This window comes from Ascaphus truei, chromosome 1 (genome assembly GCF_040206685.1).
Source record: "Ascaphus truei isolate aAscTru1 chromosome 1, aAscTru1.hap1, whole genome shotgun sequence".
Classification (NCBI taxonomy): Eukaryota; Metazoa; Chordata; class Amphibia; order Anura; family Ascaphidae; genus Ascaphus; species Ascaphus truei.
The window spans coordinates 174,318,717-174,331,742 of NC_134483.1; the positions used below are offsets into that span (position 1 = coordinate 174,318,717).

Genomic DNA, 13,026 nt, shown 5'->3' on the forward strand with positions numbered 1-13,026 from the left:
GTGTGTGTGTGTGTGTGTGTGTGTGGTGATTGATTGAGTGTAAGTGTTGTGTGTGTGTGTGTGTATGTGGTGATTTATTGATTGAGAGAGTGTGTGCTGTAATGCAGTGGTGCGCAAACTGGGGGGGCAATGAGGCGCAAGATTATTTAGGGGGGCGCAGGCGGCGTGCGACGAAAACTGGGTGGGCGGGCCGGCAGACGCTGTGCGCGAGGGGCGGCCAAAAGATGTGCACGGGCGGGCAGCCGAAGATGTGTGCGGGTGGCTGAACAGGATAGTGCAGGTGGCGGCAACGTGATGGTGTGTGAGCGCACACACAGGGGCTTCGGAGGGACGGGGAGGAGCACGCCCGAGCACGGTGAAGTCAAACGCCCCTCCCGGTGTCTGCCCTGCAATAGCGCTGTGGTCCTGCTCTCCTCCGCTGGCAACCTGCTTCGCTGCGATCCTCTGCAAGTGAAAGGGTAGGCTGCCCCAATATCAATCATACTATGAATGTATATAAATAATTTAAAAAAACTGTGAAAACACAACATTGAAAACGGGAAAAAATAAATAATACTGTAGGTATTGGATGACAATGGGGATAGCAAGACAAAAAGCATGGAGGGGAAGGAAGAAAAAAAGGGGGTGGGGGGAGGGAAGGGAGGTAGCAAAGAGGTGGATGAATGCCCCCCCAAAGGATTGCCTTTGTGCATGTACGCTCTCCCAAGCTTGGCGCTTGGGGAGACAAACAAAATTGACTTTGTGCGCTCAGCAGCAGTCAATACACACACACACACACACACACACACAGCCACACACACACACAAATAGCCCCGATCCACGCTTGCAAAATTATGCAGGACACCCTGTGCTCATGCTTGGAGAGTTGGTGATGTCACCGCTCTCAGTGGCAGCGTGGACGCAGCCTAATTTTGCAAGCGCGAGCTGTTGAAATATGTAAGTATTTAAACATATTTGGATTTATATTGTGTACCGTTTAATAAAGGTTTTTTTTTTTTTTTCCATGTGATTTTGATTACATCAGGCAGGGGGGGAACGAGAAATTTTATGGATGAAAAGGGGGGCTCGACATAAAAAGTTTGCTCACCCCTGCAGTACATGATTTTGCATCTCAAGATGTTCTTGTGGCGATTTGCATCTATGGAAAAAAAAAAACGTTTTTGTTGGTTCAACAACAATATGAATATATATGAACGATACAACTAATAGAACTTGTCAGTAAAAACACAAAATCATGGTGTTTTGCTAATATCTGCTTATTCATATTTCTAGGCTATTAAGCAAATGTACGTGCTTGTTCTTGGCCTGGACGTGTTGGGTAATCCTTTTGGTTTTTTCCGAGATTTGTCCGAAGGAGTTGAAGCCTTTTTCTATGAACCGTACCAGGTAATTTTATACAATACCAAAAGCGACAATGTTATTGTTAGATATTTTTGGTTTGTTTTTATGCATTTCTAAAATACATAAGTTACTGTTTATCAAATAGTTGGTGCATTTCAGATACTTGATGGATGGATTTCAAAGTGCAGTAAAGATCTATTAAATGCCAGCTTTGGCAAGCATACGTTAAGGACATGTTTTATTTGTTACAACTTCCATCCTTCTTGTTCATAGACTGGGGAAAGGAATAACAGTGGTGAAACATATTTATGTGTATACTGTAAAATACATGAACTATATAACAAAAAGTCCCAATGCTGCATCCACATGACAAAGTATGTACAGCTCAACCCCGTTATAATGCGATCCATTACAACGCGAATCCGCTTATAACGCGATGCAAGCGTGGCTCCCAATATACGTATTTATGAATACTTGACAACACGATTATTGGTATCTTAAATACTTTATTGTAAAATACATACAATTGTACATTATTTCTAACGCGATCGCTTATAGCGCAATGGGATTCTTTGGACCCCAAGCTCAGTGTTATAAGGTATTTGAGCTGTAGTTAAATACCTATCTTTTTGCTTTGTCATTTGGATGTAGCTTTGGGGCTTTTTTTTGTTGTTGTTTCCAGACTACATTTGGTCACCCCCAATAAAACTCCTTTTGACACAAATACATATATTATGTGTTGGGTTCAGAGTTTGCAAGGAGGGATTGTGTGTGTTTGTATAATATGGATCCCAGTAGTTTATGCTTAATACAGGAGTGTTTATGCAAGTACAAAGCAACAATCAATGTATGACTTTTTTTAAATATCTATTGACATTTGTTTTAAATTACCATTGCTGCATTTTTAATAATAGAGAGCTACTGCTAAAGTTTGGCACTTGTAAAACTAAAAAACTAAATTGTCATGGGCAAACTCATAAGAAAACTTCATTCACTTGGATTCAGTGACACCTGTGAATATACTGTAATAAAGAGTTTCATGAAAGAAGAGGAACTGAAAAAAAAGAAACAAGAACGGTTTTATCTGAAATACATTAAACTGTTTCAGGACAATATTACTATTGGAATTGGTTTTGTTTGTTTGTTGATGAGAAACATGTATTGTCTTCAATCTGATAATATCTCATATATTACATTTTGCAATTTTTATTTTTTATTTTATTAATTTTTTGTTTTTTGCACTAATTTGCATTTTTATTTTCATTTTGTTTTCTACACTGTTGATTATTAAGGGACTGTGGCGCCTATGCAAATCATTTAAGTATACTTGTCTTCATGCAAGTCCTTAAATTGGGATCCTTAATGACACCTTTGCATCTAATGAGAAATATCAGTCCAAATGACAGTGGGGTGGTTGGTTGCCGAAGGCTCCTCCAAAGGGATTCAGTTTCATTTTGCATTTATTATTTGCTTTCGGAATGCTTTATTGAATATTGTATGTCTTTATTTTTATAGCGCCCGTAATGTACATAGCGCTTCACAACAGTAATACACGTGACAATCATATAAATACAAATAACAGATCATGGGAATAAGTGCTTCAGACATAAAAGTAGCATTTCGGAAGAGGAGTCCCTGCTCCGAAGAGCTTACAATATGGAGTCATTCAGCCAACAATGGTTGATTTCTCCAGCCTATCGCAAATACTTACGAAGATAAGTTAATTTGTGTGTTTTTAGTCATTAATTGAAGAGGAACGTTTCTGAAATTCTGTAAGTGTTGAAACCCTTTTCCCAACAGCACACTGTTTTGCTATTTGTTTGGGGCGACATTGCATCTTTTAAAAAGGGCACCGTGATGCACTTGCTTACATTCATTTCAAATGTAAGGTAGAGGAGAACATTTAATTATAACAGGTGGGAAAATATTTTCCATTCTTTGGACAATTTCACTTTCAATAAAACATTGTAAGTAATTATACGCGTGAGCTCTGTGTTTTAACTGTGTTGTAGAAGTGGAGCAACCAGCCATTGTGAGAAGACATGAGTTGTAATATTTTTGTGAACTTTTTCATTGCAGGGTGCAATTCAAGGTCCTGAAGAGTTTGTAGAAGGGATGACACTAGGTGTAAAGGCACTTGTGGGAGGAGCAGTTGGTAAGTGTTATTTACAGTATATCATGTTGTTGCAGTTACTGTCTGTTATGTATTTAATAAATAATTAAAACTATATATACACAAGTGTGTGTGTATACATACAGTATATAAGTGTGCGTGTATATCTATATATACATATGTATATGTGTATATAGCTATATATATATATGTATGTGTGTAATATATATATATATATATATAATCAAAGGCTCCTTACCAGGCAGACCAGAGAATCCAGGGAATCCAAAGTAGGCACAGCAAGGAAGAGACAGCACACTTATTAGCAACAAGAATTGTATTAGTAAAGCAGGCACAAAACACCAACGTTTCGGTCCTAAAAACAGGACCTTTTAGGACCGAAACGTTGGTGTTTTGTGCCTGCTTTACTAATACAATTCTTGTTGCTAATAAGTGTGCTGTCTCTTCCTTGCTGTGCCTACTTTGGATTCCCTGGATTCTCTGGTCTGCCTGGTAAGGAGCCTTTGATTATATTCATTCATATGGGACTAAGCACCTGTCTTCATCTGTATTTGTGTGCCATCTGCTCTGTTACCTATATATATATATATATATATATATATATATATATATATAACAAACAAAAAAGGAAAAAAGCTGCGCCTCTGAGGAACATAAACCAGTGTGGATATATGCTTAAACAACTCAATTATAATATAAATAGTAGTGGAAATACCCTGAATAACATAAGCAATATATATGATATTATGTGGACCTAGAATCATAGGATAGGCCCATATCAAACATATAGCAACAACATGTGAAAAAGCAAAAAAAAGGGATAAACCAGTCCTCAAATAGTTCCAATAAAAGTGTATGGGTGCTGGTATGCAGGGTCTCCGGCAGCTCTCAAAGTGGACAAACCACGTCCACAAGATATCTACAAAGGAAAAAAGAGGAGAGAGCGCACACCCATAGCGTAAAAAAGTCAATTTAATGAGGGGGGGGGGGGGAGAGGGGGGGTAAAAAACGCACTTACAAAAGTACAATAAAATCAAGCATATGTGATAATAATCACCACCATCCGGTCAAACTGCATGCTCTTGGGGCAGTCCCAGGCTCCGTTGATGAAGGAGCGACGTCCCAGCAGATTTCCAGGGCTGGTGTGCTGTAGAAAAGTCCAAGAAAGTAGTTCCGTAGTGTTGGTATCTATAGCACTAGCGCATGGATCGGTCCGCTCCAGCGCTTGGTATTGACTTCAATGTCAGTACGTCTGACGTAATGACGCTCCCTGACGCGTTTCGTCAGTCACGGCTGACTTTTTCAAAAGTCAGCCGTGACTGACGAAACGCGTCAGGGAGCGTCATTACGTCAGACGTACTGACATTGAAGTCAATACCAAGCGCTGGAGCGGACCGATCCATGCGCTAGTGCTATAGATACCAACACTACGGAACTACTTTCTTGGACTTTTCTACAGCACACCAGCCCTGGAAATCTGCTGGGACGTCGCTCCTTCATCAACGGAGCCTGGGACTGCCCCAAGAGCATGCAGTTTGACCGGATGGTGGTGATTATTATCACATATGCTTGATTTTATTGTACTTTTGTAAGTGCGTTTTTTACCCCCCCTCTCCCCCCCTCCCCTCATTAAATTGACTTTTTTACGCTATGGGTGTGCGCTCTCTCCTCTTTTTTCCTTTATATATATATATATATATGTGTGTGTGTATATGTATATGTGGATATATGTATGTGTGTGTGTGTGTGTGTGTGTGTGTATATGTGTATATGTATATGTGGATATATATATATATATATATACATACAGGGCTCGACAAACTAGGGCAAAACCAACTCACCCCTCCCTCCCAAAAAAGTAACTGCCCCCCCTATCCCCCCCACAAAGTAACTTCCTCACCCCCCCCCCCCCTCACGACTCTTAACTTCGGCAGGGTCTGGCGGCATGGTGCAACGATCTCCGTCTTCTGTCTTCTCCCCTGCAAATTATAATGTTTCCCCTGCAGGTCCTGAAAAAATGGCGGTGCAGCATCAAATGATGCCGATTTGCCATGGCAACGGGACGCCGTGACATCACGCGTCATTTGACGCCGTACGGCCATTTTTTCAGGACCTGCAGGGGAAACATTACAATTTGCAGGGGATAAGACGGAGATCGCCGCAGCACTGCACCGGAACCTGCCGCAGGTAAGCACTCAACAGCGGACAAAATGCTCTGGTTGGTGTGCTCGGCTATCCTCTTCTTCTATGTGCTGTTACCCTGACTACGTAGGTCTTTTTGCCTGCAGCCCCCTTATCCTTCCCCTATTGCATTTGCTTTTGTCCTCATTTAGTTGGGGCATCCCAAGTTGCATATATCCTGATTTCTTTGTGTTTAGCCCTACTTTATTTTGTACACCAACCTCTTGTGTGGAACTGTATCAAAAGCCTTTACAAAATCTAAGTAGACCATTTAAACTGCATTACCCTTGTCTAAATTCCTACTTACCTCCTCAAAGAAACAAATAAGGTTAGTTTGGCAAGATCTATCCTTCATAAATCCATGCTGACTATTACTAATAATTTTGATTTCCATTAGGTATTCCTGAATATTTTCCCGTATTAAATCTTCAAGTAGTTTCCCTACTATTGAAGTCAAGCTTAAAGGTCTGTAATTCCCCGGTTGTGATCTAGCTCCCTTTTTATATATAGGCACCACATCTGCTTTACACCAATCTTCTGGTACTGAGCCTGTGGAAAGAAGTCCTTGCATATTAAATGTAATGGTTTGCCTATTACTGAACTTAACTCCATAAGTACTCTTGGATGTATGCCATCGGGTCCAGGTGCCTTATTTACTTTAATTTTATCAAGCCGCCTATGAACTTCTTCCTCAGTTAACCAATTGTTCATTAATATGGAGGTAGAGACTTCCTCCTGTTGCACTACTATTGAACTTGATTCTTCACTGGTAAACACAGAGGCAAAGAATTTGTTTAATGCCTCTGCTTTTTCCGTATCTCCAATAATCTGCCTGCCCATCTCACACTATTTTCTTTTCTGATTTATTTGTTATCAAGGTACTTAAAGAACATTTTAGGGTTGATCTTACTTTCTATTGCAATCCTTTTTTCATTATCCATTTTTGCTAATTTGATTGCCCTTTTGCAATATTTGTTACATTTCTTATCATTCTGATACGATGTCTCTGTCCCTTCTTACTTCAAGAATCTAAACGCCTTCCTCTTCTTTTCTATTTCATCCCCTACACTGTTTATTTAACCACATTGGTTTTGACATTTCTTTTATACTTATTACCCACACTGATAAGTGTGATTTTCTAACAATGTTTTAAAGACTGCCCATTTATCTTCTACATTTTCCATGCAAAAACATCATCCCAAAGTATTCCTTGTAGATTAGTCCTCAGTTTATTAAGATCTGCCTTTCTAAAGTAACGTCTTTGTTGAACCCACGTAATATGTTTTTTGATCCTTTATTTCAAATGAGACCATGTTATGATCACTGTTAACAAATATTCAAGTCTGGGAATATTTGGGTTTTACTTCTACAGTGTTTGATATTACCAAATTCAGTATTGCCCCTTTCCTGTTTTGTTCCTCAATATTTTTGGTCATATAATTGTCTTTAAGCACCCCCAAAAACCTGCTTCCTGTCGTAATGCTAATCTCTTTACCCCACTCTGTCTGGATTGATTTAAATCACCCTTTATGCAAACATGACCTTAATTTGCAAAAGTATTTTGGCTTCCTCTATCTCACAGATATTTGGTGGTTTATAGCATATCCCTACAAATATTTTCTTTATACTTATACTTCTGCTAATTTCATCATAATTTTCATCTCTACATTTTAATCATTCCCTTCATAAACATCTTGGCTTATAATAGGTTTTAGATCAGGTTTAACATATAAGCATACTCCACCTCCTCTTCTATTTTCCCGATTCTTCCGGAGTAAGGGAATAACCCTCTAAATTAACTGCCCAGTCATGAGTTTTATTCCATCAGGTTTCAGTTATGCCTATGATGGCATACTGCTCCCTTTTAGCTATTCACGCAAGCTCACCCTTTTTATCTGTCAGGCTTCTTGCATTAGGCATGCATTTAAGGTTTTTCTCAGTCTGTATTATTATCTTATCTGCTCCTGCCTTTCTACTGCAATTGGATTTAGTTTTTAGAAGTTTTCTAGTATTATCTGTATTTAATATGGGTGTCTTCCTGCTAGCCAAACTCACACTTGCCCCCATTCTACCTCAATGACGCATTGCTATTTCCCCATCCCCATCTATTCTATTTAGTTCATTATCTGTTTCTTCTCCCTCCCCCCTCCATTCTAGTCTAAAATCTCCTGAAACAATTTTAACATTCTTCCCCGTAGTACAAAAGATCCCTCTTCATTGAGGTGCAATTCGTCTTTACCATAAAGATAGCACCTCTCAGAAAAGGAGTCCCTGTACTCTAAAAAAGCCAAACCCTCTTTCCTACACCACTTCCTTAGCCATGCATTAACCTCCCTAATCTCCGACTGTCTCCCTGGTATAGCGCATGGCACTGGTAGTATTTCAGATCATACTACCTTGGAGGTCCTTGCCTTAAGCTTGCGGGCTAGATCCCTGAAATATTTTTTTAGGACCCTCTATCTCTCTCTATCTCTCTCTAACTTTATCATTGGTGCCAATGTGTGCCAAGACCGCTGGGTCAGTCCCAGCCTATCCCAACAATCTGTCTACCCGATCCACGATGTGCCGAACTCGAGCCCCCGGGAGACAACAAACTGTTGAGTTTATTCGGTCATGGCAACAGATTGCCCTATCTACCTTCCCAATAAGGGAGTCCCCTATCACCACAATCTTTCTTGGTCTCTGAGTATCCCAAGTCTCTTCTGTGCTAGAGGAATTATTCCCTTGGCTGCTAGAGGAATCTCTCCTCCGGCCTTGCCATTCCTGCCCTGACACTCCCAATATCTTTACTCAATATGGCAAACCTATTGGGATGGATCAGCTCAGATCTGGCCTGCCTCTTCTCCCTGTTTCCCCTTCTAACTGTTACCCAGCTACCTCTGCCTGTTCCTCACTCACAGCTCCACCATCTGCACTAATAGTCCCAGCCAGGGCCTGCTCAGTGAGCACTAAACTCCTTTGAAGATTGTCAATGTCCCTCAATATTGCAAGTGTCCACTTCAGATAGGAATCTGAGACTCTGAAGGGACCACTTGCTCACACTTCCCACTGAGGTATGCTCCCTGGAACAGCTGCTCCAAGGGCACATACTTGTGGAAAGATGTGCATCGAGTGACATTTTCAATCCTGCTCATTGTTGCACCTTTGGAGTTATTAGTGCTAACAATTAACTGTACCAGCAATATACTGTAGCTTGTTTCACCCCTTCCTTGTTCCAACTCCTGGTTCTAACTCCACACTTGATACAAACATCACTTGAAATCAAACAGTACAGTAATCCAGTCACACAGATCGGGACATGCAAGTTCACGATTCGTTACAAGCCTCTATTTTAAAGAGAAACACAGTAGAAAGGGACCAGAAAACTACTTGGATGTAAGAAAAGAAAAACTGGAATATGAAGAACACTATGATCAGTTCTTGAAATCTTTCTTTGAGGAGTTCATTTTGTTTTGATGTGGAGCTTATGTCATTTAAAAAAAAAAAAATTATATACGTGTATTCTCTTTTTTTAATTAGGTTTTTCCCGCCATTTTTATTAAAGCACAGTATGCAGTAGGGAAAGGGGTCAGATGTGACGGCAAAACAATAAGGCTGCGGTCAGAGTCACTGCCACAGCGCACGGGTCGGCATGCGCTGTGCGTGTAAGCACCGCCCCTCAATGGGGAAGGGCCCAGTACGCACCTTCACACTGAAGGTGCAGCCGCGCCGTACTGCAAGTTTTTTTTAAACGCAATGAAAGTGAGTTTAAAACTTGCGACGGAGGCGTGGCCACGCCCCCACCGGCGGTTCACCCAATGAGGGCGAAACAGCCACGGAACGTAATGGGCACGCCCCCGCAAATCCCTGACCACGCCCCCTCCCGCAAGCTCCCTCTCTCCCCTCAGACCGCAGATCACGGTTAGCGCTGTGCACGCGCCGCCCCCCCGCCGGGCGCGCGTGTCACAGACATGACTGGGACCGCAGCCTTAAAGGGTCTAGCATAAAATTGCAAGAGACCTAAAAGTGCAAATTAAGTTTTATAAAGGCTACTTGTTATGGTTGGTCCAAAAAAAAAAACAAAAAAAAAAAGTACCCTCATGAAATCATCTCTGTTCTCTAAAAGGGATACCTCTCTGGTTTGATTTATAATCTAATTTAGTAAGTTTTTACCAGTAAGAAGTTTAAGTAGGAGGTGGTCACAATGCAGACATTTTTATTCCTGTAAGTTCTGCCCTGGGTAATACGCAACATCCCACAATGTATTTGCATTACCCATGTCTACATAGGGAAATGTTGAACAGTATTTTTCCTTGTTGTAGGTGGTTTAGCTGGAGCAGCATCCCGGATCACAAGTGCTATGGCCAAAGGCATGGCAGCTATAACTATGGATGAAGAGTATCAACAGAAAAGGAGAGAAGCAATGAATAAACAACCAAGCGGCTTCAAAGAAGGCATCACACGTGGAGGAAAGGGCCTCGTATCTGTAAGAGTCACTGAGTTGTCATTGGGGTGCTGGAAGATTGGCAGGATAGAGGGTTCAGGAATTAGTCCTATTGGTGGGTTCGATTGTAGCATAGACATACTAATGTGATATATACTATTATTAGGCAATGCTATTTTTAGCTCTGGAAATCAAGAGCAGTAATTGACAATTTTCGAATATTTATACTAAGCTCACTAGACATATGTTTTTGAAGTACAATTATTATTTGTATTCTTCTCTTTTGTTGTAGATCATAAGCAATGGTTGCTGTTTTAGTTTATGCCACTTTCAAAATGTCCACTTGCTTGATCGTCGTAAGAATAGTTTTGTACACTGAACAGTTATGTTTGCCTCCATTTTTGTGATACATTTTAGTGAAGTGGAAGTCGAACCCACCCGCTCTGCCAAATATTATAGTCTAAAAGGTGCACTTAGTGTAGTAATATATGAACAAATAAAGAGTGTGGGTGCTGCTACCAGAGGTGGGGCAGTATCCAAGAGCCAATTTAAAGTGCACTCGCCTCCAATAGCAATAACAATATATTGTCAGAATGAACCATGACTAGTTAGGGGTATAGCGCCGTTGTTGCCAGATACAGTACATATAGTCCCCGCTGAATGTGTTACTATTAGTGATATGGTAGTATCTAAAAAATCTTTCATTGAAAAAATACTTTATAAAATAAATGGGGACATAAAGACACACAAGAACACTGTACATATAAATAAAATGTTACAAGCTACTTGCTGAGTGCCTGAATGGCAGTCACACGGCCCCGCTGCATCATTTGACGCAGCGCGAGGTAAGGAGGGGGGTGGCCAACAGAGGAGGTAAGGCAGGGGGGGTCGCTGCAAAAAGAGTTTGCGCACCCCTGGTTTACTGGATGTTTGTTGTTACAGTTCTGGGAACCAGACAAAATGTAGCAAGTTCATGCAACATGTAGCCAAATGGTAGTGCTCCTTTTAGTAAAGGCAGAGACTGTTGGCAAAAAGTAATTGTCTATTTTTCACTGTATTAATATATTAGTGTTTATTGCACAGGCACATTATTACACTCAAGTTAGCTATAAGAGCGCCTTGTTTTTCACCTTTTTGTATCAATGATAGACAATTCTGTCAGATCATTCCATCTAGAGTACAAATCAGTACTCCTTGTGTTAGTAAAACATAGCGGGCTACAGTATATTGATACCGGACAACACTAAGTGGATATTTCTAACTCCCGGCTCACTTCAACAGCTGACTCAATCATAGCCGGTTTCCCCTCCTAAAATACATCACCAGGGGAGATCTCACTGCCACTAGCTTCTTGGTTTCTCCCCCAAAGCATGAGAATACAGCATCACTACCACTGATAGCAATTATAAACACCCACTGTGGAACACTTACCCATTAAGTTAAGGGCTGACAATACTCTTTCAGGGCTTCTATGTCCAGTAACATCGGTCTAAGCAGCCACAGCTGCAGCTTCTGTGTGATTTTACACAGCAGCATTATAGTTGCTTCACAATCCTCAAGGATAGCCAGATACATTTTGGCAACAGTCTCTGCCTTTACTAAAAGGAGCACTACCATTTGGCTACATGTTGCATGAACTTGCTACATTTTGGCTGCTTTCCAGAACTGTAACAACAAACATCCAGTAAACGACAGATTTATACAATCCTCATAAACCTACTGGGGGGTTGCTAATATTTTATTATATATTTAGTTATCTGCACGAGTACTACGTGTTCACCTATTAAGGGCTACTATTTATCTCTGTACATTAAACAGTTATATTTCCTTAATCATACACTGTGTAATCACTACATGTGCATGTGTTACAAAACCTTGAGGTTATTTAGTTGCAGATACCATGAAACCTACTACACATATATACCTGGGGATTCACTAATGAACAAATGATTATATTCATTTGAAAACAACTAGGCTGTTACCTTATAGCCACAGTTAATCAACAGGCAATATCCTATTATAAGTGCCCCAGACACACTCATCCCATAAGCACCATAAACAACAAAGCCGGGTAGGCATCATACTTTAAACCAACATGTGAACCTGTTTGGCATACATGTCTGACAACGTGATCTGTGACATTAACAGATTATACTAACTAGACTGCCATTCAGGCACTCGGCAAGTAGCTTGCAACATTTTATTTATGTGTACAGTGTTCTTGTGTGTCTTTATGTCCCCATTTATTTGATAAGGTATTTTTTCAATGAAAGATTTTTTTGATACTACCATATCACTAATAGTAACACATGCAGCGGGGACTATATGTACTGTATCTGGCAACAACGAGACTATACCCCTAACTAGTCAAGGTCCATTCTGACAATATACTGTTATTACTATTGGAGGCGAGTGCACATTAAATTGCTCTTGGATACTGCCCCACCTCTGGTAGCAGCACCCACACTCTTTTTTTTTCTTTTTCTCCTGTGTATGTCTCAACAATATTATTTTCTTCTGTAGTTACTGCTTCTCTTTTTTTTCCCTCAGGGATTTGTCAGTGGTATAACAGGAATAGTAACAAAACCAATCAAAGGTACAGTACATAAATACATTGAAGTGAAAATCATGTTTTGAGATTTTGTGTGCCAAGAGCTCTAACAAATTGCACAATATTTTTGTAGGAGCCCAGAAAGGAGGAGTATCTGGATTCTTTAAAGGTGTTGGCAAAGGATTAGTGGGAGCTGTGACAAGGCCAACCGGGGGAATTATAGACATGGCTAGTAGCACGTTCCAGGGCATTCAAAGGTAAACAGATTCCATTCCTACATTTCTAGTGCAGCTGCTTGTTTTTAGCACATATTCAGTTACTTAGTAACTATTAGTTGCTCAGATACAGTATGTAAGACAGGTTTTAGGCAGCTCAATAGCCACCACCCCCCACTTC

The 13,026-nt window shown here is 40.5% G+C and overlaps 1 protein-coding gene across 2 annotated transcripts in view; it reads left to right on the forward strand.

The window, feature by feature from the left end:
* VPS13A (vacuolar protein sorting 13 homolog A) overlaps positions 1–13,026 on the forward strand; it is a 211,547-nt gene that overhangs the window by 185,736 nt on the left and 12,785 nt on the right. For both annotated transcript variants that reach the window (XM_075598717.1, XM_075598726.1), the window contains exons 63-67: positions 1,273–1,386; positions 3,421–3,496; positions 9,958–10,121; positions 12,630–12,675; positions 12,764–12,887. In XM_075598717.1, the coding sequence (XP_075454832.1) occupies positions 1,273–1,386; positions 3,421–3,496; positions 9,958–10,121; positions 12,630–12,675; positions 12,764–12,887 (524 nt within the window). The remainder of the gene's footprint in view (positions 1–1,272; positions 1,387–3,420; positions 3,497–9,957; positions 10,122–12,629; positions 12,676–12,763; positions 12,888–13,026) is intronic.